This window comes from Oncorhynchus tshawytscha, linkage group LG21 (genome assembly GCF_018296145.1).
Source record: "Oncorhynchus tshawytscha isolate Ot180627B linkage group LG21, Otsh_v2.0, whole genome shotgun sequence".
NCBI lineage: Eukaryota > Metazoa > Chordata > Actinopteri > Salmoniformes > Salmonidae > Oncorhynchus > Oncorhynchus tshawytscha.
Window position 1 is genome coordinate 40,683,897 of NC_056449.1, and position 25,636 is coordinate 40,709,532.

General features: G+C 47.9%; 1 protein-coding gene across 1 annotated transcript in view; it reads left to right on the plus strand.

Moving 5' to 3' along the window:
* Window positions 1–24,798, plus strand: part of ergic1 (endoplasmic reticulum-golgi intermediate compartment 1) — a 46,588-nt gene extending 21,790 nt beyond the window's left edge. The window contains exons 4-10 of the mRNA XM_042303532.1: window positions 1,577–1,671; window positions 9,477–9,601; window positions 10,999–11,103; window positions 12,426–12,486; window positions 12,715–12,815; window positions 21,993–22,115; window positions 24,032–24,798. Of these exons, the coding sequence (XP_042159466.1) occupies window positions 1,577–1,671; window positions 9,477–9,601; window positions 10,999–11,103; window positions 12,426–12,486; window positions 12,715–12,815; window positions 21,993–22,115; window positions 24,032–24,139 (718 nt within the window). The 3' untranslated portion in view covers window positions 24,140–24,798. The remainder of the gene's footprint in view (window positions 1–1,576; window positions 1,672–9,476; window positions 9,602–10,998; window positions 11,104–12,425; window positions 12,487–12,714; window positions 12,816–21,992; window positions 22,116–24,031) is intronic.
* The last annotated feature ends 838 nt before the right edge of the window (window positions 24,799–25,636 follow it).

Below are 25,636 nucleotides of genomic sequence, written 5' to 3' on the forward strand. Positions count from 1 at the left end.
CATGGAGACGTCTCTCTGATGGGATATTATGCTAACATGGAGACGTCTCTCTGATGGGATATTATGCTAACATGGAGGCGTCTCTCTGATGGGATATTATGCTAACATGGAGGCGTCTCTCTGATGGGATATTATGCTAACATGGAGGCGTCTCTCTGATGGGATATTATGCTAACATGGAGACGTCTCTCTGATGGGATATTATGCTAACATGGAGACGTCTCTCTGATGGGATATTATGCTAACATGGAGGCGTCTCTCTGATGGGATATTATGCTAACATGGAGACGTCTCTCTGATGGGATATTATGCTAACATGGAGACGTCTCTCTGATGGGATATTATGCTAACATGGAGGCGTCTCTCTGATGGGATATTATGCTAACATGGAGGCGTCTCTCTGATGGGATATTATGCTAACATGGAGGCGTCTCTCTGATGGGATATTATGCTAACATGGAGGCGTCTCTCTGATGGGATATTATGCTAACATGGAGGCGTCTCTCTGATGGGATATTATGCTAACATGGAGGCGTCTCTCTGATGGGATATTATGCTAACATGGAGGCGTCTCTCTGATGGGATATTATGCTAACATGGAGGCGTCTCTCTGATGGGATATTATGCTAACATGGAGGCGTCTCTCTGATGGGATATTATGCTAACATGGAGGCGTCTCTCTGATGGGATATTATGCTAACATGGAGGCGTCTCTCTGATGGGATATTATGCTAACATGGAGGCAGCTTGAGATTGGGGGAGGAAGGGGTGTACAGCTTCTCCTATGCTGGGTGAGATGTATTTACGCTGAGCTGTGGGAGAGGTGGAGGGCAGGGGGAGGAGAGAAAGGAAATTAGATGACAAAGATGCACCAATGTACTTTTATCATAAGGAAGAGGGACATTGTGGGTACATTGTGACAGCTGGGGGTGAATCAGGACATTGGGTACATTGTGACAGCTGGGGGTGAATCAGGACATTGTGGGTACATTGTGACAGCTGGGGGTGAATCAGGACATTGTGGGTACATTGTGACAGCTGGGGTGAATCAGGACATTGTGACAGCTGGGGGTGAATCAGGACATTGTGACAGCTGGGGGTGAATCAGGACATTGTGACAGCTGGGGGTGAATCAGGACATTGTGACAGCTGGGGGTGAATCAGGACATTGACAGCTGGGGGTGAATCAGGACATTGTGACAGCTGGGGGTGAATCAGGACATTGTGACAGCTGGGGGTGAATCTGTACTCTAATGAAGATGGTTCATCTCTCCCACTTAGTGGGTTCCTTGAAAGATGCTCCTTGTTCTATAACTTGAATGCTTGTTTAAATTATCTACAGGTGTATCTAACCTGTCTGTCTCTCTGTCTCTCCCTTTGTCTTTCTTTCTCTCTCTGTCTATCTCTTTGTCTCTTTCTTTCTCTCTGTCTGTCTGTCTTTCTCTCTCTCTTTCTCTCTGTCTGTCTGTCCCTATCTCTGCCTGTCTCTCTGTCTGTCCCTTTGTCTGTCTGTCTTTCTCTCTCTCTTTCTCTGTCTCTGCCTGTCCCTCTGTCTGTCTCTCTGATCTCCCCCCAGTGTTAACGAGCTGTATGTGGATGACCCTGATAAGAACAGTGGTGGGAAGATTGATGTGAGTTTGAACATCAGTTTGCCAAACTTACACTGTGATTGTGAGTATATTATGCATTCATTCATATCCACTGTTATGTACTGTATTACTGTCTGAATGTACTAACTTTATATAGGAGGTCATTATTAATACATACGTACATATCCACTGTTATGTACTGAGAGGTGTGGAAATGATCTGAAATGAGATCAACGTCTGGTTGAAGTTTGATTTGAAAAGTATAAAACCACCAGAATGGAGAAATCCCCATGAATGTGATGCCACCCCGAGGTCACGCACAACAAACAAAAAAATAGTAACTTGGATGAAATGTTGGAATCATGGAAATAGAATGATTCTATAGTTGTACTAGTGGGCACTTTGAATACAGTGTTGTTTGACATGACAACGAATGGAAAAGCCAGGGACGCGTTCATAAAATTAGGAGTTAGAATACCAATAGAATCTCTATGGAGGCCTTATTGTGACAGGGTAGGAACCAAAGTGTTGATCAGTGTTTTTCCAGGGGACCCTATAATCGTTCGCCACGTTAAATGTTTTCTCTTACTTCAGGTAGCGATCATGCTTGGCCTATTTCTCTCGGATGTGGTAGATGGTGATTTTAGGTCTACACCAGCGCTGGTATCAGGCTATATAAAGGTGTCTGCATATATACACTACCGTTCAAAAGTTTGTGGTCAATTAGAAACGTCCTCGTTTTTAAAAGAAAAACACTTTTTTGTCAATTGAAAAACATTTTTTTTTTGAAAGAAATCATACACTAGTATCTTAGCTTCTAACTAACATACCATTGATTTTCTGTCACGTTGCTCTGCAGTGCCCCCGTCGTTCTAACTAACACATCTACAAGGTTTTAGCCAATTCGTTCTGTGTCTGGCTCCCATTTTTAGTATATCGCTCATGGAAATATGTTCTAATTAACCACTGGTATTCGATTGCTCTATCCCATTATTAGAAAGTGTGTTTCTAATTATAATCTTCTAGTGATGCTGTCTAAGAAAATCTTAGTTTCCCCCAATCACAAAACAACAGAGAACATTGATATGGACCAAAGCTTTTGATGGGAAATCAGACATGACCAGGAGACCGTCTCTGGGGGACAATGACCAGGAGACCGTCTCTGGGGGACAATGACCAGGAGACCGTCTCTGGGGGACAATGACCAGGAGACCGTCTCTGGGGGACAATGACCAGGAGACCGTCTCTGGGGGACAATGACCAGGAGACCGTCTCTGGGGGACAATGACCAGGAGACCGTCTCTGGGGGACAATGACCAGGAGACCGTCTCTGGGGGACAATGACCAGGAGACCGTCTCTGGGGGACAATGACCAGGAGACCGTCTCTGGGGGACAATGACCAGGAGACCGTCTCTGGGGGACAATGACCAGGAGACCGTCTCTGGGGGACAATGACCAGGAGACCGTCTCTGGGGGACAATGACCAGGAGGCCGTCTCTGGGGGACAATGACCAGGAGGCCGTCTCTGGGGGACAATGACCAGGAGGCCGTCTCTGGGGGACAATGACCAGGAGGCCGTCTCTGGGGGACAATGACCAGGAGGCCGTCTCTGGGGGACAATGACCAGGAGGCCGTCTCTGGGGGACAATGACCAGGAGGCCGTCTCTGGGGGACAATGACCAGGAGGCCGTCTCTGGGGGACAATGACCAGGAGGCCGTCTCTGGGGGACAATGACCAGGAGGCCGTCTCTGGGGGACAATGACCAGGAGGCCGTCTCTGGGGGACAATGACCAGGAGGCCGTCTCTGGGGGACAATGACCAGGAGGCCGTCTCTGGGGGACAATGACCAGGAGGCCGTCTCTGGGGGACAATGACCAGGAGGCCGTCTCTGGGGGACAATGACCAGGAGGCCGTCTCTGGGGGACAATGACCAGGAGGCCGTCTCTGGGGGACAATGACCAGGAGACGCGACCATCACGCGGCCGGTACAGAGACGCGGCCGGTACGGAGACGCGACCATCACGCCGTCGATACTACCTCACTCTATTAAATGAACAGTGTGTTTCTCATCTCACACATTTCTCCATGACGTAATATGTTCTTCATCTTGAGTCATGACTCACAGAGTAACATTTAGTTATTTTATGAATTTCAGTTCCATGATGAAATATGTCAGTTTCATCTCTCTCTCTCTCTCTGTCTCTCTGTCTCTCTGTCTCTCTGTCTCTCTGTCTCTCTGTCTCTGTCTATGTCTCTGTCTCTGTCTCTGTCTCTATCTCTCTCTCTCTCTCTCTGTGTGTTTACTCACGATGACATATTTCTTCAGTTTCACGGCTCTTCCAGGGTCCCTCCTCCCTCCCTGGAATGACCTTTTACAGACACTTTAACAAGCAAAGACATGATCTTTGACTTGATGCAATAACACATGATGAATATAATTCCCCTCATCGTTTTCCTCTGAGGGGCCTTACGTGGGAGAGAAAGAAAGGAATTGTTTAGAGTCTTAAAAAATAACCATGACACTGTCTTACTTCTATCAATGTGTATTCAATGTGTATCCCCTCTCCGTTGTGTAACATTAAGACTGAAGTAGAATTAAATGACTCTTCTCCTCCAGGCTTCTGGCCATGTGTCTCTCTCTAAATTACGTCATTCTGTACTTACTTAAATGTGTATGGAAAAGGCTGACTTGTTGTCCTTCAGCCTTGACCATCATCTACATATAAAAGGAAATCTGAAGGATTCAGATCATTCTCTCTAGCCTTCTTTTAAATGTGTATTTATATATCTGAAATGGCTTCTAGCTTACCAACATCCAGGCTTCTAGCTTACCAACATGTATATATCATCTATATCTTACCAACATCTATACCCACCCTGCCTTTTGACCGGTACGTTGTTGGAGCTGATGAGTCTAAACTTGTCATCTCAATTACAGAAGTGGAAGGTGGCTCTGCATGTGGATAGACATCTCTCTCTGTCTCTCTCGGTCTGTCTCTCTCGGTCTGTCTCTCTCGGTCTGTCTCTCTCGGTCGGTCTGTCTCTCTCGGTCTGTCTCTCTCGGTCTGTCTCTCTCGGTCTGTCTCTCTCTCGGTCTGTCTCTCTCTCGGTCTGTCTCTCTCTCGGTCTGTCTCTCTCTCGGTCTGTCTCTCTCTCGGTCTGTCTCTCTCTCGGTCTGTCTCTCTCTCGGTCTGTCTCTCTCTCGGTCTGTCTCTCTCTCGGTCTGTCTCTCTCTCGGTCTGTCTCTCTCTCGGTCTGTCTCTCTCTCGGTCTGTCTCTCTCTCGGTCTGTCTCTCTCTCGGTCTGTCTCTCTCTGTCGGTCTGTCTCTCTCTCGGTCTGTCTCTCTCTCGGTCTGTCTCTCTCTCGGTCTGTCTCTCTCTCGGTCTGTCTCTCTCTCGGTCTGTCTCTCTCTCGGTCTGTCTCTCTCTCGGTCTGTCTCTCTCTCGGTCTGTCTCTCTCTCGGTCTGTCTCTCTCTCGGTCTGTCTCTCTCTCGGTCTGTCTCTCTCTCGGTCTGTCTCTCTCTCGGTCTGTCTCTCTCTCGGTCTGTCTCTCTCTCGGTCTGTCTCTCTCTCGGTCTGTCTGTCTCTCGGTCTGTCTGTCTCTCGGTCTGTCTGTCTCTCGGTCTGTCTGTCTCTCGGTCTGTCTGTCTCTCGGTCTGTCTGTCTCTCGGTCTGTCTGTCTCTCGGTCTGTCTGTCTCTCGGTCTGTCTGTCTCTCGGTCTGTCTGTCTCTCGGTCTGTCTGTCTCTCGGTCTGTCTGTCTCTCGGTCTGTCTGTCTCTCGGTCTGTCTGTCTCTCGGTCTGTCTGTCTCTCGGTCTGTCTCTCGGTCTGTCTCTCGGTCTGTCTCTCGGTCTGTCTCTCGGTCTGTCTCTCGGTCTGTCTCTCGGTCTGTCTCTCGGTCTGTCTCTCGGTCTGTCTCTCGGTCTGTCTCTCGGTCTGTCTCTCGGTCTGTCTCTCGGTCTGTCTCTCGGTCTGTCTCTCGGTCTGTCTCTCGGTCTGTCTCTCGGTCTGTCTCTCGGTCTGTCTCTCGGTCTGTCTCTCGGTCTGTCTCTCGGTCTGTCTCTCTCTCGGTCTGTCTCTCTCTCGGTCTGTCTCTCGGTCTGTCTCTCGGTCTGTCTCTCGGTCTGTCTCTCGGTCAATTTTATTTAAGGGCTTTATTGACATGGGAGACGTGTTAATATTGCCAAAGCAAGTGAAGGAGATAATAAACAAAAGTGAAAAACAATATAAATGAACAGTAAACATTACACTCACAGAAGCTTATTGGGGCGGCAGGGTAGCCTAGTGGTTAGAGCGTTGGACTAGTAACCGGAAGGTTGCAAGTTCAAACCCCCGAGCTGACAAGGTACAGTTGTCGTTCTGCCCCTGAACAGGCAGTTAACCCACTGTTCCTAGGCCGTCATTGAAAATAAGAAATGTGTTCTTAACTGACTTGCCTGGTTAAATAAAGGTAAAAAAAATAAATTAAAAAAAGAATAGAGACATTTCTAATGTCATATTATGACTATATACATATAGTGTTGTAACGATGTGCAAATAGTTAAAGTACAAAAGGGATTTTTTTTTGCCTAATAGATGTGGGAGTTTATCAAGATTGGATTTGTTTTAGAATTCTTTGTGGGTTTGCGTAATCTCTCGGAAATAGACTATATAGACAAAAGTATGTGGACAACCCTTCAAATGAGTGGATTAAGATATTTCAGCCACACACCGGTGACCGGTGTATAAAATCGAACACACAACCATGCAATCTCCATAGACAAACATTGACAGTAGAAAGGCCTTACTGAAGAAGTCAGTGACATTCAATGTGGCACCTGGTCATAGGATGCCACCTTTCCAACAAGTCAGTTTGTCAAATTTCAAATTTATGACCTGCTAGAGCTGCCCCAGTCAACTATAAGGACTGTTATTGTGAAGTGGAAACATCTAGGAGCAACAACGTCTCAGCCATAAAGTGGTAGGCCACACAAGCTCACAGAGCGGGACAGCCGAGCGCTGAAGCACATTGCATGTAAAAATCATCAGGACCCAGCAAACTGCCCCTGGAAGCATCGTCCACACAATAACTGTTTGTCGGGAGCTTCATGAAATCGCCGAGCAGCCTCGCACAAGTCTAAGATCACCAAGCGTCGCCTGGAGTGGTGTGAAGCTCGCCGCCATTGGACTCTGGAGCAGTGGAAACGCATTCTCTGGAGTGAGGAATCACAATTCACCACCTGGCAGTCCGATGGACAAATCTGGGTTGAGGATGCCAGGAGAACACTACCTGCCCCAATGCATAGTGCCAACTGTAAAGTTTGGTGGATGAGGAATAATGGCCTGGGGCTGTTTTTCATGTTTCGGGCCCCTTAATTCCAGTGAAGGGAAATCTTAACACTACAGCATACAATGACATTCTAGATGATTCTGTGCTTCCTACTTTGTGGCATCAGTTTGGGGAAGGCCCTTTCCTGTTTCAGCATGACAATGCCCCCGTGCACAAAGCGATGTCCATACAAAGATGGTTTGTCAAGTTCGGTGTGGAAGAACTTGACTGACCTGCAGAGCCTTGACCTCAACCCCATCGAACACCTTTGGGATGAATTGGAACGCCGACTGCGAGCCAGGGCCTAATCACCCAACATCAGTACCGACCTCACTAATGCTCTTGTGGCTGAATGGAAGCAAGTCCCCGCAGCAATGTTCCAACATCTAGTGGAAATCCTTCCCAGAAGAGTAGAGGCTGTTCTATCATCCTGAGCGGTCCCATGGTGTTTATACTTAGTACTATTGTTTGTACAGATGAACGTGGTACCTTCAGGCATTTGGAAATTCCTCCCAAGGATGAACCAGACTTGTGGAGGTCTACAATTTTTTTCTGAGATCTTGGCTGATTTCTTTTGATTTTCCCATTTCCATGTCAAGCAAAGCGGAACTAAGTTTTGAAATATATCCACAGGTACACCTCCAATTGACTCAAATGATGTCAATTAACCTATCAGAAGCTTCGAAAGTCATGACATCATTTTGTGGAATTTTCCAAGCTGTTTAAAGGCACAGTGAACTTAGTTTATGTAAACTTTCTGACCCACTGGAATTGTGATCCAGTGAATTATAAGTGGAATAATCTGTCTGTAAACAATTGATGGTGAAACTACTTGTGTCATGTACAAAGTAGATGTCTTAACCGACTTGCCAAAACTATAGTTTGTTAACAAGAAATTTGTGGAGAGGTTGAAAAACGAGTTTTAATGACTCCAACATATGTGGATGTAAACTTCTGACTTCAACTGTATGAAGCATTTTTCTCAGTTATTATTTTGTTATTAATTTCTAGACTGATATAAAATGTTCCTGTTTTGACTAATTTAATAGTGGGTTAGGTCTGATATATACCAAATTAGCATATCCCCTGAGTCTCTTCCCTGTTTCACACCTGGTAGTGTGGTGGATGGGACTACCAGCTCTCTGTAACCTAGAGGACAACCAGTGGGTCCATCTCCTCTATACCACCCACCTGGTAGTGTGGTGGATGGGACTACCAGCTCTCTGTAACCTAGAGAGCAACCAGTGGGTCCATCTCCTCTATACCACCCACCTGGTAGTGTGGTGGATGGGACTACCGGCTCTCTGTAACCTAGAGGGTAACCAGTGGGTCCATCTCCTCTATACCATGTTTCACACCTGGTAGTGTGGTGGATGGGACTACCAGCTCTCTGTAACCTAGAGGGCAACCAGTGGGTCCATCTCCTCTATACCACCCACCTGGTAGTGTGGTGGATGGGACTACCAGCTCTCTGTAACCTAGAGGACAACCAGTGGGTCCATCTCCTCTATACCACCCACCTGGTAGTTTGGTGGATGGGACTACCAGCTCTCTGTAACCTAGAGGACAACCAGTGGGTCCATCTCCTCTATACCACCCACCTGGTAATTTGGTGGATGGGACTACCAGCTCTCTGTAACCTAGAGGACAACCAGTGGGTCCATCTCCTCTATACCACCCACCTGGTAGTTTGGTGGATGGGACTACCAGCTCTCTGTAACCTAGAGGGCAACCAGTGGGTCCATCTCCTCTATACCATGTTTCACACCTGGTAGTTTGGTGGATGGGACTACCAGCTCTCTGTAACCTAGAGGGCAACCAGTGGGTCTGTCTCCTCTATACCATGTTTCACACCTGGTAGTGTGGTGGATGGGACTACCAGCTCTCTGTAACCTAGAGGACAACCAGTGGGTCCATCTCCTCTATACCACCCACCTGGTAGTGTGGTGGATGGGACTACCAGCTCTCTGTAACCTAGAGGGCAACCAGTGGGTCCATCTCCTCTATACCACCCACCTGGTAGTGTGGTGGATGGGACTACCAGCTCTCTGTAACCTAGAGGGCAACCAGTGGGTCCATCTCCTCTATACCATGTTTCTTGTAGGATGACAATGTCTGTATTTCTGATTTATTTGGTGAAGTCCAGGTTCCTGCTCTTTAGGCCAAAGACCTTGTATATTCCAGGATTAGATAGTAAAAGCTTTGTGTTCCATAGTGTCTAGTGTTGTTTTTGTTTGGTTTAGGCCCTGACCATTACAGTAGGTGTGATCAGAGTATGTTGAGCATCTGATACATACCTCGTAGGTCGCAGGATGGGGCCTGGTGGGGTGTAAAAGTGGGGGTTAGGCCTGTTGCTTCTCTCTCTCTTGTCTCTGTGTGTGTGGGTCCATCACCCGATAGAGGGTGTCCTGAAATAGGGTCCTGTCTGCCTATGTGCCAGGAGAGATCTGACCTAGCACGACTGAGAAGGAGAGAGAGGTAGTGTTGCTATGTACTGTACTGTGACTAGGCCCGGTACCCAACAGAAATGATCTGACCACCGTTGTCCTCTCTCTCTCTTTCTCCCCCTCCCCCAGTGGTGGGTCTTGATATCCAGGATGAGATGGGTCGTCATGAGGTGGGGCACATAGATAATTCCATGAAGGTTCCTCTCAACCACGGACATGGCTGTCGCTTCGAGGGAGAGTTCACTATTAACAAAGTAACCTCTGACCCCCACTACACAGACTTCTGACCCCCTTTACAGAGACTTCTGACCCCCTTTACAGAGACCTCTGACCCCCTTTACAGAGACCTCTGACCCCCTTTACAGAGACCTCTGACCCCTTTACAGAGACCTCTGACCCCCCAGTACACAGACCTCTGACCCCTTTACAGAGACCTCTGACCCCCCAGTACACAGACCTCTGACCCCCTTTACAGAGACCTCTGACCCCCCACTACGCAGACCTCTGACCCCCCACTACGCAGACCTCTGACCCCCCACTACGCAGACCTCTGACCTCCCCACTACGCAGACCTCTGACCCCCCCACTACGCAGACCTCTGACCCCCCACTACGCAGACCTCTGACCCCCCACTACGCAGACCTCTGACCCCCCCACTACGCAGACCTCTGACCCCCCACTACGCAGACCTCTGACCCCCCACTACGCAGACCTCTGACCCCCCACTACGCAGACCTCTGACCCCCCCCACTACGCAGACCTCTGACCCCCCACTACGCAGACCTCTGAATCCCCCACTACGCAGACCTCTGACCCCCACTACGCAGACCTCTGACCCCCCACTACGCAGACCTCTGACCCCCCCACTACGCAGACCTCTGACCCCCCACTACGCAGACCTCTGACCCCCCACTACGCAGACCTCTGACCCCCCACTACGCAGACCTCTGACCCCCCACTACGCAGACCTCTGACCCCCCCCACTACGCAGACCTCTGACCCCCCACTACGCAGACCTCTGAACCCCACTACGCAGACCTCTGAACCCCCACTACGCAGACCTCTGAACCCCCACTACGCAGACCTCTGAACCCCCACTACGCAGACCTCTGACCCCCCACTACGCAGACCTCTGACCCCCCACTACGCAGACCTCTGACCCCCCACTACGCAGACCTCTGACCCCCCCCACTACGCAGACCTCTGACCCCCCACTACGCAGACCTCTGACCCCCCACTACGCAGACCTCTGACCCCCCACTACGCAGACCTCTGACCCCCCACTACGCAGACCTCTGACCCCCACTACGCAGACCTCTGACCCCCCACTACGCAGACCTCTGACCCCCCACTACGCAGACCTCTGACCCCCCCCACTACGCAGACCTCTGACCCCCCACTACGCAGACCTCTGACCCCCCCCACTACGCAGACCTCTGACCCCCACTACGCAGACCTCTGACAGCTCCTTTTGTTCTTTTGCTTGTTCTTGTACTTATGTCCCTTTCTGTTTGTCTCTGTCTCTCCGTGTGGTGACATTGTCTCCGTGTGGTGACATTGTCTCCGTGTGGTGACATTGTCTCCGTGTGGTGACATTGTCTCCGTGTGGTGACATTGTCTCCGTGGTGATATCTGTGTGGACTCCCTCCAGGTACCAGGTAACTTCCACGTGTCGACCCATAGCGCCACAGCCCAGCCCCAGAGCCCTGACATGACACACCTCATACACAAACTGGCCTTCGGGGAGAAACTACAGGTCAGGACACTTCTATAGACACCCTCTCTATCTGAAACTACAGGTCAGGACTCTTCTATAGACACCCTCTCTATCTGAAACTACAGGTCAGGACTCTTCTATAGACACCCTCTCTATCTGAAACTACAGGTCAGGACTCTTCTATAGACACCCTCTCTATCTGAAACTACAGGTCAGGACTCTTCTATAGACACCCTCTCTATCTGAAACTACAGGTCAGGACTCTTCTATAGACACCCTCTGTCTTATCCAACGTCAACCTGCGTACTGACACATGTTGCACATGGGCACGCACACACAATGGAGAGTAAGATAACATGTAAGATCCTCCTACATAAATACATCTCTGTCTTGTCTCTGTCTCGGCTCCTGTCTGTCTGTCTGTGTCTCGGCTCCTGTCTGTCTCGGCTCCTGTCTGTCTCGGCTCCTGTCTGTCTGTCTGTCTGTCTCGGCTCCTGTCTGTCTCGGGCTCCTGTCTGTCTCGGCTCCTGTCTGTCTGTCTGTCTGTCTGTCTCGGCTCCTGTCTGTCTCGGGCTCCTGTCTGTCTCGGGCTCCTGTCTGTCTCGGGCTCCTGTCTGTCTCGGGCTCCTGTCTGTCTCGGGCTCCTGTCTGTCTCGGGCTCCTGTCTGTCTCGGGCTCCTGTCTGTCTCGGGCTCCTGTCTGTCTCGGGCTCCTGTCTGTCTCGGGCTCCTGTCTGTCTCGGGCTCCTGTCTGTCTCGGGCTCCTGTCTGTCTCGGGCTCCTGTCTGTCTCGGGCTCCTGTCTGTCTCGGGCTCCTGTCTGTCTCGGGCTCCTGTCTGTCTCGGGCTCCTGTCTGTCTCGGGCTCCTGTCTGTCTCGGGCTCCTGTCTGTCTCGGGCTCCTGTCTGTCTCCGGCTCCTGTCTGTCTCCGGCTCCTGTCTGTCTGTCTGTCTGTCTGTCTTCGGCTCCTGTCTGTCTGTCTGTCTTCGGCTCCTGTCTGTCTGTCTGTCTTCGGCTCCTGTCTGTCTGTCTGTCTGTCTGTCTGTCTGTCTGTCTGTCTGTCTTCGGCTGTTGTCTGTCTGTCTTTGGCTCCTGTCTGTCTGTCTGTCTTCGGCTCCTGTCTGTCTGTCTGTCTGTCTGTCTGTCTGTCTGTCTGTCTGTCTGTCTGTCTGTCTTCGGCTCCTGTCTGTCTGTCTGTCTGTCTGTTCACGGCTCCTGTCTGTCTGTCTCGGCTCCTGTCTGTCTGTCTCGGCTCCTGTCTGTCTGTCTCGGCGTCTGTCTCGGCTCCTGTCTGTCTCGGCTCCTGTCTGGTCTGTCTGGTCTCCTGTCTGTCTCTGTCTGTCTCGTCTCTGTCACGCTACAGATGCAGAATGTCCAAGGAGCCTTTAATGCGTTGGGAGGAGCTGACAGGCTGGTCTCCAACCGTACGTAGAGATCTGTTTATCTCTCTGTCTGTTGCCTGTGTATGAGAGGTGTGTGTGTGAGAGAGACCCCTACAGAGCAGAAGGACTAAGACATGGAAACGTTCCTCTCATGGGAATCCAAAAGGGTTACTATGGTTACTAGAACAAACCCTATTCTAGCAGTCTCGCATTAAAAATAACTATACTATTTTATTCCTGTTATAAAAGTTAACTTGTGTTCCTTTGCAGCTCTGGCATCTCATGACTACATCCTAAAGATTGTCCCAACAGTCTATGAAGACCTGAGTGGAAAACAGAGGTTCTCCTACCAGTACACAGTAGCCAACAAGGTATGGACCAGAACCCTACCAGAATACTATAGTCAATGAGGTATGGACTAGAACCCTACCAGTATACTGTAGTCAACGAGGTATGGACTAGAACCCTACCCCTGCCAGAATACTGTAGTAAACGAGGTATGGACTAGAAGCCTACCCCTGCCAGAATACTCTAGTCAACAAGGTATGGCCTAGAACCCTACCCCTGCCAGAATACTCTAGTCAATAAGGTATGGACTAGAATCCTACCAGTATACTGTAGTCAACAAGGTATGGACTAGAACCCTACCAGAATACTGTAGTCAACGAGGTATGGACCAGAACCCTACCAGAATACTATAGTCAACAAGGTATGGACCAGAACCCTACCAGTATACTGTAGTCAACAAGGTATGGCCTAGAACCCTACCCCTGCCAGAATACTCTAGTCAATAAGGTATGGACCAGAACCCTACCAGTATACTGTAGTCAACGAGGTATGGACTAGAACCCTACCAGTATACTGTAGTCAACGAGGTATGGACTAGAACCCTACCCCTGCCAGAATACTGTAGTAAACGAGGTATGGACTAGAAGCCTACCCCTGCCAGAATACTCTAGTCAATAAGGTATGGACTAGAACCCTACCAGTGTACTGTAGTCAACGAGGTATGGACTAGAACCCTACCCCTGCCAGAATACTCTAGTCAATAAGGTATGGACTAGAACCCTACCAGTATACTGTAGTCAACAAGGTATGGCCTAGAACCCTACCCCTGCCAGAATACTCTAGTCAATAAGGTATGGACTAGAATCCTACCAGTATACTGTAGTCAACAAGGTATGGACTAGAACCCTACCAGAATACTGTAGTCAACGAGGTATGGACCAGAACCCTACCAGAATACTATAGTCAACAAGGTATGGACCAGAACCCTACCAGTATACTGTAGTCAACAAGGTATGGCCTAGAACCCTACCCCTGCCAGAATACTCTAGTCAATAAGGTATGGACCAGAACCCTACCAGTATACTGTAGTCAACGAGGTATGGACTAGAACCCAACCCTTGCCAGTATACTGTAGTCAACAAGGTATGGCCTAGAACCCTACCCCTGCCAGAATACTCTAGTCAATAAGGTATGGACTAGAACCCTACCAGTATACTGTAGTCAACGAGGTATGGACTAGAACCCTTCCAGTATACTGTAATCAATGAGGTATGGACTAGAACCCTACCCCTGCCAGAATACTGTAGTAAACGAGGTATGGACTAGAACCCTACCCCTGCCAGTATACTGTAGTCAACAAGGTATGGCCTAGAACCCTACCCCTGCCAGAATACTCTAGTCAATAAGGTATGGACTAGAACCCTACCAGTATACTGTAGTCAACGAGGTATGGACCAGAACCCTACCAGTATACTGTAGTCAACGAGGTATGGACTAGAACCCTACCAGTATACTGTAGTCAACAAGGTATGGACTAGAACCCTACCAGTATACTGTAGTCAACGAGGTATGGACTAGAACCCTACCAGTATACTGTAGTCAACGAGGTATGGACTAGAACCCTACCAGTATACTGTAGTCAACGAGGTATGGACTAGAACCCTACCAGTATACTGTGGTCAACGAGGTATGGACTAGAACCCTACCAGTATACTGTAGTCAACGAGGTATGGACCAGAACCCTACCCCTACCAGTATACTGTAGTCAACAAGGTATGGACTAGAACCCTACCAGTATACTGTAGTCAACGAGGTATGGACTAGAATCCTACCAGTATACTGTAGTCAACGAGGTATGGACTAGAACCCTACCAGTATACTGTAGTCAACGATGTATGGACTAGAACCCTACCAGTATACTGTAGTCAACGAGGTATGGACCAGAACCCTACCCCTACCAGTATACTGTAGTCAACGAGGTATGGACTAGAACCCTACCAGTATACTGTAGTCAACGAGGTATGGACTAGAACCCTACCAGTATACTGTAGTCAACGAGGTATGGACTAGAACCCTACCAGTATACTGTAGTCAACGCGGTATGGACTAGAACCCTACCCCTGCCAGTATACTGTAGTAAACGAGGTATGGACTAGAACCCTACCCCTACCAGTATACTGTAGTCAACGAGGTATGGACTAGAACCCTACCAGTATACTGTAGTCAACGAGGTATGGACTAGAACCCTACCAGTATACTGTAGTCAACGAGGTATGGACTAGAACCCTACCCCTACCAGTATACTGTAGTCAACGAGGTATGGCCTAGAACCCTACCCCTACCAGTATACTGTAGTCAACGAGGTATGGACTAGAACCCTACCAGTATACTGTAGTCAACGAGGTATGGACTAGAACCCTACCAGTGTACTGTAGTCAACGAGGTATGGACTAGAACCCTACCAGTATACTGTAGTCAACGAGGTATGGACCAGAACCCTGCCAGTATACTGTAGTCAACGAGGTATGGACCAGAACCCTACCAGTATACTGTAGTCAACGAGGTATGGACCAGAACCCTACCAGTATACTGTAGTCAACGAGGTATGGACTAGAACCCTACCAGAATACTGTAGTCAACGAGGTATGGACCAGAACCCTACCCCTGCCAGAATACTGTAGTCAACGAGGTATGGACTAGAACCCTACCCCTGCCAGAATACTGTAGTCAACGAGGTATGGACTAGAACCCTACCCCTGCCAGAATACTGTAGTAAACGAGGTATGGACTAGAACCCTACCCCTGCCAGAATACTGTAGTCAACGAGGTATGGACCAGAACCCTACCAGTATACTGTAGTAAACGAGGTATGGACTAGAACCCTACCCCTACCAGTATACTGTAGTCAACGAGGTATGGATAATAGTGGTGGCGGGTCAGCTGTTTGTTCACCTGCCCGTAATTGCTAATAACCCATCCACAACTATACCTGTCTATTCGGAAAGTATTCAGACCCCTTGACTTCCATTGCAGCCTTATTTTTAAATTATTAAATAGTTTACACAAAATTCCCCGTAATGACAAACAAAAACTGGATTTTAGAAATTCAATTAATTGGACATGATTTGGAAAGGTACACGCTTGTCTATATAAGGTCCCACTGTTGACAGTGGATGGTCAGAGCAAAAACCAAGCCATGAGGTCAGAGGAATTGTCCGTAGATCTCAGAGACAGGATTGTGTCGAGGCACAGATCTGGGGAAGGGTACCAAAACATTTATGCAGCATTGAAGGTCCCCAAGAACACAGTGGCCTCCATCATTCTTAAAGGGAAGAAGTTTGGAACAACCCAGACTCTTCCTAGAACTGTCCGACCGGCAAAACTGAGCAATCGGGAGAGAAGGGCCTTGGTCAGAGAGGTGACCAAGAACCGGATGGTCACCCTGACAGAGCACCTGAGTTCCTCTGTGAAAATAGGAGAATCTTCCAGAAGGACATTCTTCTCTGCAGCACTCCACAAATCAGGCCAGACGGAAGCCACTCATCAGTAAAAGGCACATGACAGCCCGTATGGCGTTTTCCAAAAGGCATCTAAAGACTCATGAGAGAAACAAGATTCTCTGGTCTGATGTATCCAAGATTGAACTCTTTGGCCTGAAAGCCAAGTGTCACATCTGGAGGAAATCTGGCACCATCCCTATGGTGAAGCATGGTGGTGGCAGCATCATGCTGTGTTTTTTTTTTTCAGCGGCAGGGACTGGGAGACTAGTCAGGATCAAGGGAAAGATGAACAGAGCAAAGTAGAGCGAGATCCTTGATGAAAACCTGCTCCGGAGCGCTCAGGACCTCAGACTGGGGCGAAGGTTCACCTTCCAACAGGACAACAGCCCTAATCACACAGCCAAGACAACGCAGGAGTGGCTTTGGGACAAGTCTCTGAATATCCTTGAGTGTCCCAGCCAGAGCCTGGACTTGAACCCCATCGAACATCTCTGGAGAGACCTGAAAATAGCTGTGCAGCGACGCTCCCCGTCCAACCTGACAGGATCTGCAGAGAAGAATGGGAGAAACTCCCCAAATACAGGTGTGCAAAGCTTGTAGCGTCATACCCAAGAAGACTTGATGCTGTAATCGCTGCCAAAGGTGCTTCAACAAAGTACTGAGTAAAGGGTCTGAATACTTATGTAAATGCGATATTTCTAAAATCCTGTTTTTGCTTTGTCATTATGGGGTATTGTGTGTAGACTGACGAATAAGGCCGTGTAGTGTGTAGAATAAGGCTGTGTAGAATATGGCCGTGTAGTGTGTAGAATAAGGCCGTGTAGTGTGTAGAATAAGGCTGTGTAGTGTGTAGAATAAGGCCGTGTAGTGTGTAGAATAAGGCCATGTAGTGTGTAGAATAAGGCCGTGTAGTGTGTAGAATAAGGCCGTATAGAATAAGGCCGTGTAGTGTGTAGAATAAGGCCGTATAGAATAAGGCCGTGTAGTGTGTAGAATAAGGCTGTGTAGTGTGTAGAATAAGGCCGTGTAGTGTGTAGAATAAGGCTGTAATGTAACAAAATGTGGAAAAAAGGGTCTGAATACTTCCCGAATGCAGTGTAAAACATTTTAGCAGACATGTCAATGGAAGTCTCCGTCCCGTCTGGAGCCAACGGGAAGTCTCCGTCCCGTCTGGAGCCAACGGGAAGTCTCCGTCCCGTCTGGAGCCAACGGGAAGTCTCCGTCCCGTCTGGAGCCAACGGGAAGTCTCCGTCCCGTCTGGAGCCAACGGGAAGTCTCCGTCCCGTCTGGAGCCAACGGGAAGTCTCCGTCCCGTCTGGAGCCAACGGGAAGTCTCCGTCCCGTCTGGAGCCAACGGGAAGTCTCCATGGTGTAGAGTCCAGAGCAGCAAAGCAGTCAGAAGTCCAGTATCTCAAGATCCCCGCGGGCGGTAGTCCTTTGTCGTTATACAAGGAGTGGTGTTCACACATTTAGTTTATAGTCCTGGACAGGAAGAGGTAAGGCCTCCCATCAGGAGAGCTGTGATTGGCTCAGGTGAGGGAAAAGGTCCTGGGTCAGCCCCCATTCACCTGCACCAAATTTCAGAGTCGGTGCGAGACTTGGAGAGACCTACAAGCCACTGATCTGACAATGTTCCCCAACTCTGAGGATTGGTTTCTCCAGCAGGACAATGCTCCATGCGGCACAGCCAGGTCATTCAAGGTGTGGATGGAGGACCACCAGATCAAGACCCTGTCATGATCAGCACAATCTCCAGACCTGAACCCCATTTGAAAACCTCTGGAATGTGATCAAGAGGAAGATGGATGGTCACAAGCCATCAAAACAAAGCCGAGCTGCTTGGATTTTTGTGCCAGGAGTGGCATAATAAAAATTAAGAAAAACCCTTGAATTAGTTCAAACTTTTGACTGGCTCTGTATGTGAGAATACTGTTCACTGACTACAGCTCAACACCATAGTGCCCACAAAGCTCATCGATTTAAGCTATGGACCCTGGGACTGTACACCTTCCTCTGCAACTGGATCCTGGACTTCCTGACGGGCCGCCCCCAGGTGGTAAGGGTAGGCAACAACACGTCTGCCACGCTGATCCTCAACACTGAGGCCTCTCAGGGGTGTGTACTTAGTCCCCTCCTGTACTCCCTGTACACCCACGACTGTGTGGCCAAACACGACTCCAACACCATCATTAAGTTTGCTGACGACACAACTGGGGTAGGCCTGATCACCAACAATGATGAGACAGCCTATAGGGAGGATGTCAGAGACCTGGCAGTGTGATTCCAGGAAACAACCTCGCCTCAATGTGAGCAAGACAAAGTAGCTGATTGTGGACTACAGGAAAAGGAGGGTTGAGCACGCCCCCATTCTCATCGATGGGGCTGCAGTGAGGCAGGTTGAGAGCTTCAAGTTCCTTGGTGTCCACATCACCAACAAACTAACATGGTCCAAACACACTAATACAATTGTGAAGAGGGCACGACAACACCTTTTCCACCCCAGGAGACAAAAGATTTCACATGGATCCCCAGATCCTCAAAAGGTTCTACAGCTGCACCATCGAGAGCATCCTGACCGGCAAATGCTCAGTATGGCAAATGCTCGCCATTTGTCACTACAGAGGGTAGTGCGTATGGCCCAGTACATGACTGGGGCCAAGCTTCCTGCCATCTGGGACCTCTATACCAGGCGCTGTCAGAAGGCCCTAAAAATGGTCATACTCCAGTCACCCAAGTCATAGACTGCTTTCTCTGCTATCGCACAGCAAGCGGTACCGGAGCACCAAGTCTAGGACCAAAAGGCTCCTTAACAGCTTTTAGCTCCAAGCCAGTTAATCAAATGGCCACTGGCCTATTACATTGACCCCCCAATCCCCTTTTGTTTTTACACACAAAGTCACTTTACCCCTACCTACCTGTACAATTAACTCAACTAACCTGTACCCCTGCACACTGACTCTGTACCGGTACCCCCTGTATATAGCTGTATATAGCTTCCACATTGACTCTGTACCGTAACACCCCGTAACACCCTGTATATAGCCTCCACATTGACTCTGTACCGTAACACCCTGTATATAACCGTAACACCCTGTATATAGCCTCCACATTGACTCTGTACCGGTACTCCCTGTATATAGCCTCCACACTGACTCTGTACCGTAACACCCTGTATATAGCCTCCACATTGACTCTGTACTGGTACCCCCTGTATATAGCCTCCACATTGACTCTGTACCGTAACACCCTGTATATAGCCTCCACATTGACTCTGTACCAATACCCCCTGTATATAGTCTCCACACTGACTCTGTACCGTAATACCCTGTATATAGCCTCCACATTGACTCTGTACCAATACCCCCTGAATATAGCCTCCACATTGACTCTGTACCGGTACCCCCTGTATATAGCCTCCACATTGACTCTGTACCGTAACACCCTGTATATAGCCTCCACACTGACTCTGTACCGTAACACCCTGTATATAGCCTCCACATTGATTCTGTACCGTAACACCCTGTATATGGCCTCCACATTGACTCTGTACCGGTACCCCCTGTATATAGCCTCTACACTGACTCTGTACCATAACACCCTGTATATAGCCTCCACATTGACTCTGTACCGGTACCCCCTGTATATAGCCTCCACATTGACTCTGTACCGTAACACCCTGTATATAGCCTCCACATTGACTCTGTACTGGTACCCCCTGTATATAGCCTCCACATTGACTCTGTACTGGTACCCCCTGTATATAGCCTCCACATTGACTCTGTACCGTAATACCCTGTATATAGCCTCCACATTGACTCTGTACCGTAATACCCTGTATATAGCCTCCACATTGACTCTGTACCAGTACCCCCTGTATATAGCCTCCACACTGACTCTGTACCGTAACACCCTGTATATAGCCTCCACATTGACTCTGTACCAGTACCCCCTGTATATAGCTTCCACATTGACTCTGTACCGGTACCCCCTGTATATAGCCTCCACATTGACTCTGTACCGTAACACCCTGTATATAGCCTCCACATTGACTCTGTACTGGTACACCCTGTATATAGCCTCCACATTGACTCTGTACCGTAACACCCTGTATATAGCCTCCACATTGACTCTGTACCGGTACCCCCTGTATATAGCCTCCACATTGACTCTGTACCGTAACACCCTGTATATAGCCTCCACATTGACTCTGTACCGGTACCCCCTGTATATAGCCTCCACATTGACTCTGTACCGTAACACCCTGTATATAGCCTCCACATTGACTCTGTACTGGTACCCCCTGTATATAGCCTCCACATTGACTCTGTACCGGTACCCCCTGTATATAGCCTCCACATTGACTCTGTACCGGTACCCCCTGTATATAGTCTCCACATTGACTCTGTACCGTAATACCCTGTATATAGCCTCCACATTGACTCTGTACCGGTACCCCCTGTATATAGTCTCCATATTGACTCTGTACCGGTACCCCCTGTATATAGCCTCCACATTGACTCTGTACCGGTACTCCTGTATATAGCCTCCACATTGACTCTGTACCATAATACCCTGTACATAGCCTCCACATTGACTCTGTACCGTAACACCCTGTATATAGCCTCCACATTGACTCTGTACCGGTACTCCCTGTATATAGCCTCCACACTGACTCTGTACCGTAACACCCTGTATATAGCCTCCACATTGACTCTGTACTGGTACCCCCTGTATATAGCCTCCACATTGACTCTGTACCAGTACCCCCTGTATATAGTCTCCACATTGACTCTGCACCTGTTGTATTCAGCATTTCACTGTGAGGTCTACTACACCTGTTGTATTCAGCATTTCACTGTGAGGTCTACTACACCTGTTGTATTCAGCATTTCACTGTGAGGTCTACTACACCTGTTGTATTCAGCATTTCACTGTGAGGTCTACTACACCTGTTGTATTCAGCATTTCACTGTGAGGTCTACTACACCTGTTGTATTCAGCATTTCACTGTGAGGTCTACTACACCTGTTGTATTCAGCATTTCACTGAAAGGTCTACTACACCAGTTGTATTCAGCATTTCACTGTGAGGTCGACTACACCTGTTGTATTCAGCATTTCACTCTAAGGTCTACTACACCTGTTGTATTCAGCATTTCACTGTGAGGTCTACTACACCTGTGGTATTCAGCATTTCACTGTGAGGTCTACTACACCTGTTGTATTCAGCATTTCACTGTAAGGTCTACTACACCTGTTGTATTCAGCATTTCACTGTGAGGTCTACTACACCTGTTGGATTCAGCATTTCACTGTGAGGTCTACCTACACCTGTTGTATTCAGTATTTCACTGTAAGGTCTACCTACACCTGTTGTATTCAGCATTTCACTGTGAGGTCTACCTACACCTGTTGTTGTATTCGGCTTACGTGAGAAATAAAACATGTTATCTCTGGACTTTTCAAGAGGGACATTAGTCAAAAACAACAATCGTTTGAAAAGTAACATTAAAGATTAAAACGCCATGTTATGCAACATGTATTTTCTCTGTCCCGCCCCTGCAGCAGTACACAGCCAATAATATGACATATTATAATGTTATGTCTCTTTGTCCCGCCCCTGCAGCAGTACACAGCCAATAATATGACATATTATAAACATATGTTTTGTCCCTTTGTCCCGCCCCTACAGGAGTACGTAGCCAATAATAACATGACATATTACAAACATATGTTATGTCTCTTTGTCCCGCCCCTACAGGAGTACGTAGCCTATAGCCACACAGGAAGGATTATCCCAGCTATCTGGTACCGCTATGACCTCAGTCCAATCACAGTCAAGTACACAGAGAAGAGACAACCCCTCTACCGGTTCATAACTACGGTAAGTTACCCTAACCGCTAACCCCTCTACCGGTACATAACTACGGTATGTTACCCTAACCGCTAACCCCTAACCGGTTCATAACTACGGTATTTTACCCTAACCCCTAACCGCTAACCCCTAACCCCTCACCGGTTCATAACTACGGCATGTTACCCTAACCGCTAACCCCTCTACCGGTTCATAACTACGGCATGTTACCCTAACCCCTAACCGCTAATCCCTAACCCCTCTACCGGTACATAACTACGGTATGTTACCCTAACCGCTAACCCCTAACCGCTAACCCCTAACCGGTTCATAACTACGGTATGTTACCCTAACCGCTAACCCCTAACTGCTAACCCCTTACCCTAGCCTCAACTACAACTCTAGCCTCAATCACAACCCTAACCCTAGCCTCAACTACAACCCTAACCCTAGATTCAACTACGACCCTAACCCTAGATTCAACTACGACCCTAACCCTAGCCTCAACCACGACCCTAACCCTAGCCTCAACCACGACCCTAACCCTAGCCTCAACCACAACCCTAACCCTAGATTCAACTACAACCCTAACCCTAGATTCAACTACAACACTAACCCTAGATTCAACTACAACCCTAGCCTCAACCACAACCCTAACCCTAGATTCAACTACGACCCTAACCCTAGCCTCAACTACGACCCTAACCCTAGCCTCAACTACGACCCTAACCCTAGCCTCAACTACGACCCTAACCCTAGCCTCAACTACGACCCTAACCCTTGATTCAACTACGACCCTAACCCTAGATTCAACTACGACCCTAACCCTAGATTCAACTACGACCCTAACCCTAGATTCAACTACGACCCTAACCCTAGATTCAACTACGACCCTAACCCTAGATTCAACTACGACCCTAACCCTAGATTCAACCACGACCCTAACCCTAGATTCAACTACGACCCTAACCCTAGATTCAACTACAACCCTAGCCTCAACTACGACCCTAACCCTAGATTCAACTACAACCCTAGCCTCAACTACAACCCTAACCCTAGATTCAACTACAACCCTAGCCTCAACTACAACCCTAACCCTAGATTCAACTACAACCCTAACCCTAGATTCAACTACAACCCTAACCCTAGATTCAACTACAACCCTAGCCTCAACCACAACCCTAGCCTCAACCACAACCCTAGCCCTAGATTCAACTACAACCCTAACCCTAGATTCAACTACAACCCTAACCCTAGATTCAACTACAACCCTAGCCTCAACTACAACCCTAGCCTCAACTACAACCCTAGCCTCAACTACAACCCTAGCCTCAACTACAACCCTAGCCTCAACTACAACCCTAGATTCAACTACAACCATAGATTCAACTACAACCCTAACCCTAGCCTCAACCACAACCCTAGCCTCAACCACAACCCTAGCCTCAACCACAACCCTAGCCTCAACTACAACCCTAACCCTAGATTCAACTACAACCCTAACCCTAGATTCAACTACAACCCTAGATTCAGCTACAACCCTAACCCTAGATTCAACTACAACCCTAGATTCAGCTACAACCCTAACCCTAGATTCAACTACAACCCTAGATTCAACTACAACCCTAGATTCAACTACAACCCTAGATTCAACTACAACCCTAACCCTAGATTCAACTACAACCCTAACCCTAGATTCAACTACAACCCTAACCCTAGATTCAACTACAACCCTAACCCTAGATTCAACTACAACCCTAGCTTCAACCCTAACCCTAGCCTCAACTACAACCCTAACCCTAGATTCAACTACAACCCTAACCCTAGATTCAACCCTAACCCTAGCCTCAACCACAACCCTAACCCTAGCCTCAACCACAACCCTATAGCCCTAGCCTCATGTCTACAGCCTGATTCATCCTAACCCCTGACCTGTTCCCCTCCAGATCTGTGCTATCATCGGGGGGACGTTCACGGTAGCAGGCATCATAGACTCCTGTATATTCACAGCCTCCGAGGCCTGGAAGAAGATCCAGATAGGAAAGATGTCCTGAGGACATATCACTACGCTGTCCCGAGGACGCATCACTACATGTCACTACGCCCTCATAAAACATATTTCTAACATCCAGAAGGGTGTATCTCAATAGTCTACAGGCTTCCTCTCCTTCACCTGCTAGAATAATAATATATACCATTTAGCTGACGGTTGTTTCCTAAGCGACTTAGTCATGTTACACATTTTTCTTTATGGGTGGCCCCAGCGGGAATCGATCCCACCATCCTGTCGTTACAAGTGCCATGCTCTACCAACTGAGCCTTTACATTCCTTCATCTATCAGAGCAGAGGAAGGAAAGGAGACGAGGCGAGGAAGCGATTCCAGACTATTGAGATGCACCCAGAGACGGGCAGTATATTTCCCCAGATGACAACCGGATGGATGGTTAACTGATTGTTTTCAAATGGCACCGTTTACCCTTTTATAGTGCACTTCTTTTGGAGCCTCATAAATAGTGCACTTCTTTTGGAGCCTCATAAATAGTGCACTTCTTTTGGAGCCTCATAAATAGTGCACTTCTTTAGGAGCCTCATAAATAGTGCACTTCTTTAGGAGCCTCATAAATAGTGCACTTCTTTTGGAGCCTCATAAATTGTGCACTTCTTTTGGAGCCTCATAAATAGTGCACTTCTTTTGGAGCCTCATAAATAGTGCACTTCTTTTGGAGCCTCATAAATAGTGCACTTCTTTTGGAGCCTCATAAATAGTGCACTTCTTTTGGAGCCTCATAAATAGTGCACTTCTTTTGGAGCCTCATAAATAGTGCACTTCTTTTGGAGCCTCATAAATAGTGCACTTCTTTTGGAGCCTCATAAATAGTGCACTTCTTTTGGAGCCTCATAAATAGTGCACTTCTTTTGGAGCCTCATAAGTAGTGCACTTCTTTTGGAGCCTCATAAGTAGTGCACTTTTTTGGAGCCTCATAAGTAGTGCACTTCTTTTGGAGCCTCATAAATAGTGCACTTCTTTTGGAGCCTCATAAATAGTGCACTTCTTTTGGAGCCTCATAAATAGTGCACTTCTTTTGGAGCCTCATAAGTAGTGCACTTCTTTTGGAGCCTCATAAATAGTGCACTTCTTTTGGAGCCTCATAAATAGTGCACTTCTTTTGGAGCCTCATAAATAGTGCACTTCTTTTGGAGCCTCATAAATAGTGCACTTCTTTTGGAGCCTCATAAGTAGTGCACTTCTTTTGGAGCCTCATAAATAGTGCACTTCTTTTGGAGCCTCATCCAATTTTTTTCTCATGTTTCTTTCAAATGTTCTTTTTTTTTGCATAATATTTTGTACTTTGTGACATGAAGTGAATATATACTGTCTTTTTCAGGTGTAAAATACCACATTGTAACATACTGTATTTATGATTGTATTGTGGAATGAATCACACTGTCACATCAAGCCATTGGAAATATAATGAATCAATTGTGCCTTAGGTTTTTTTTAAAGCCCATGTCATACAGTATGTCTCTCAAATCAAGTGTTTTCAGCTTT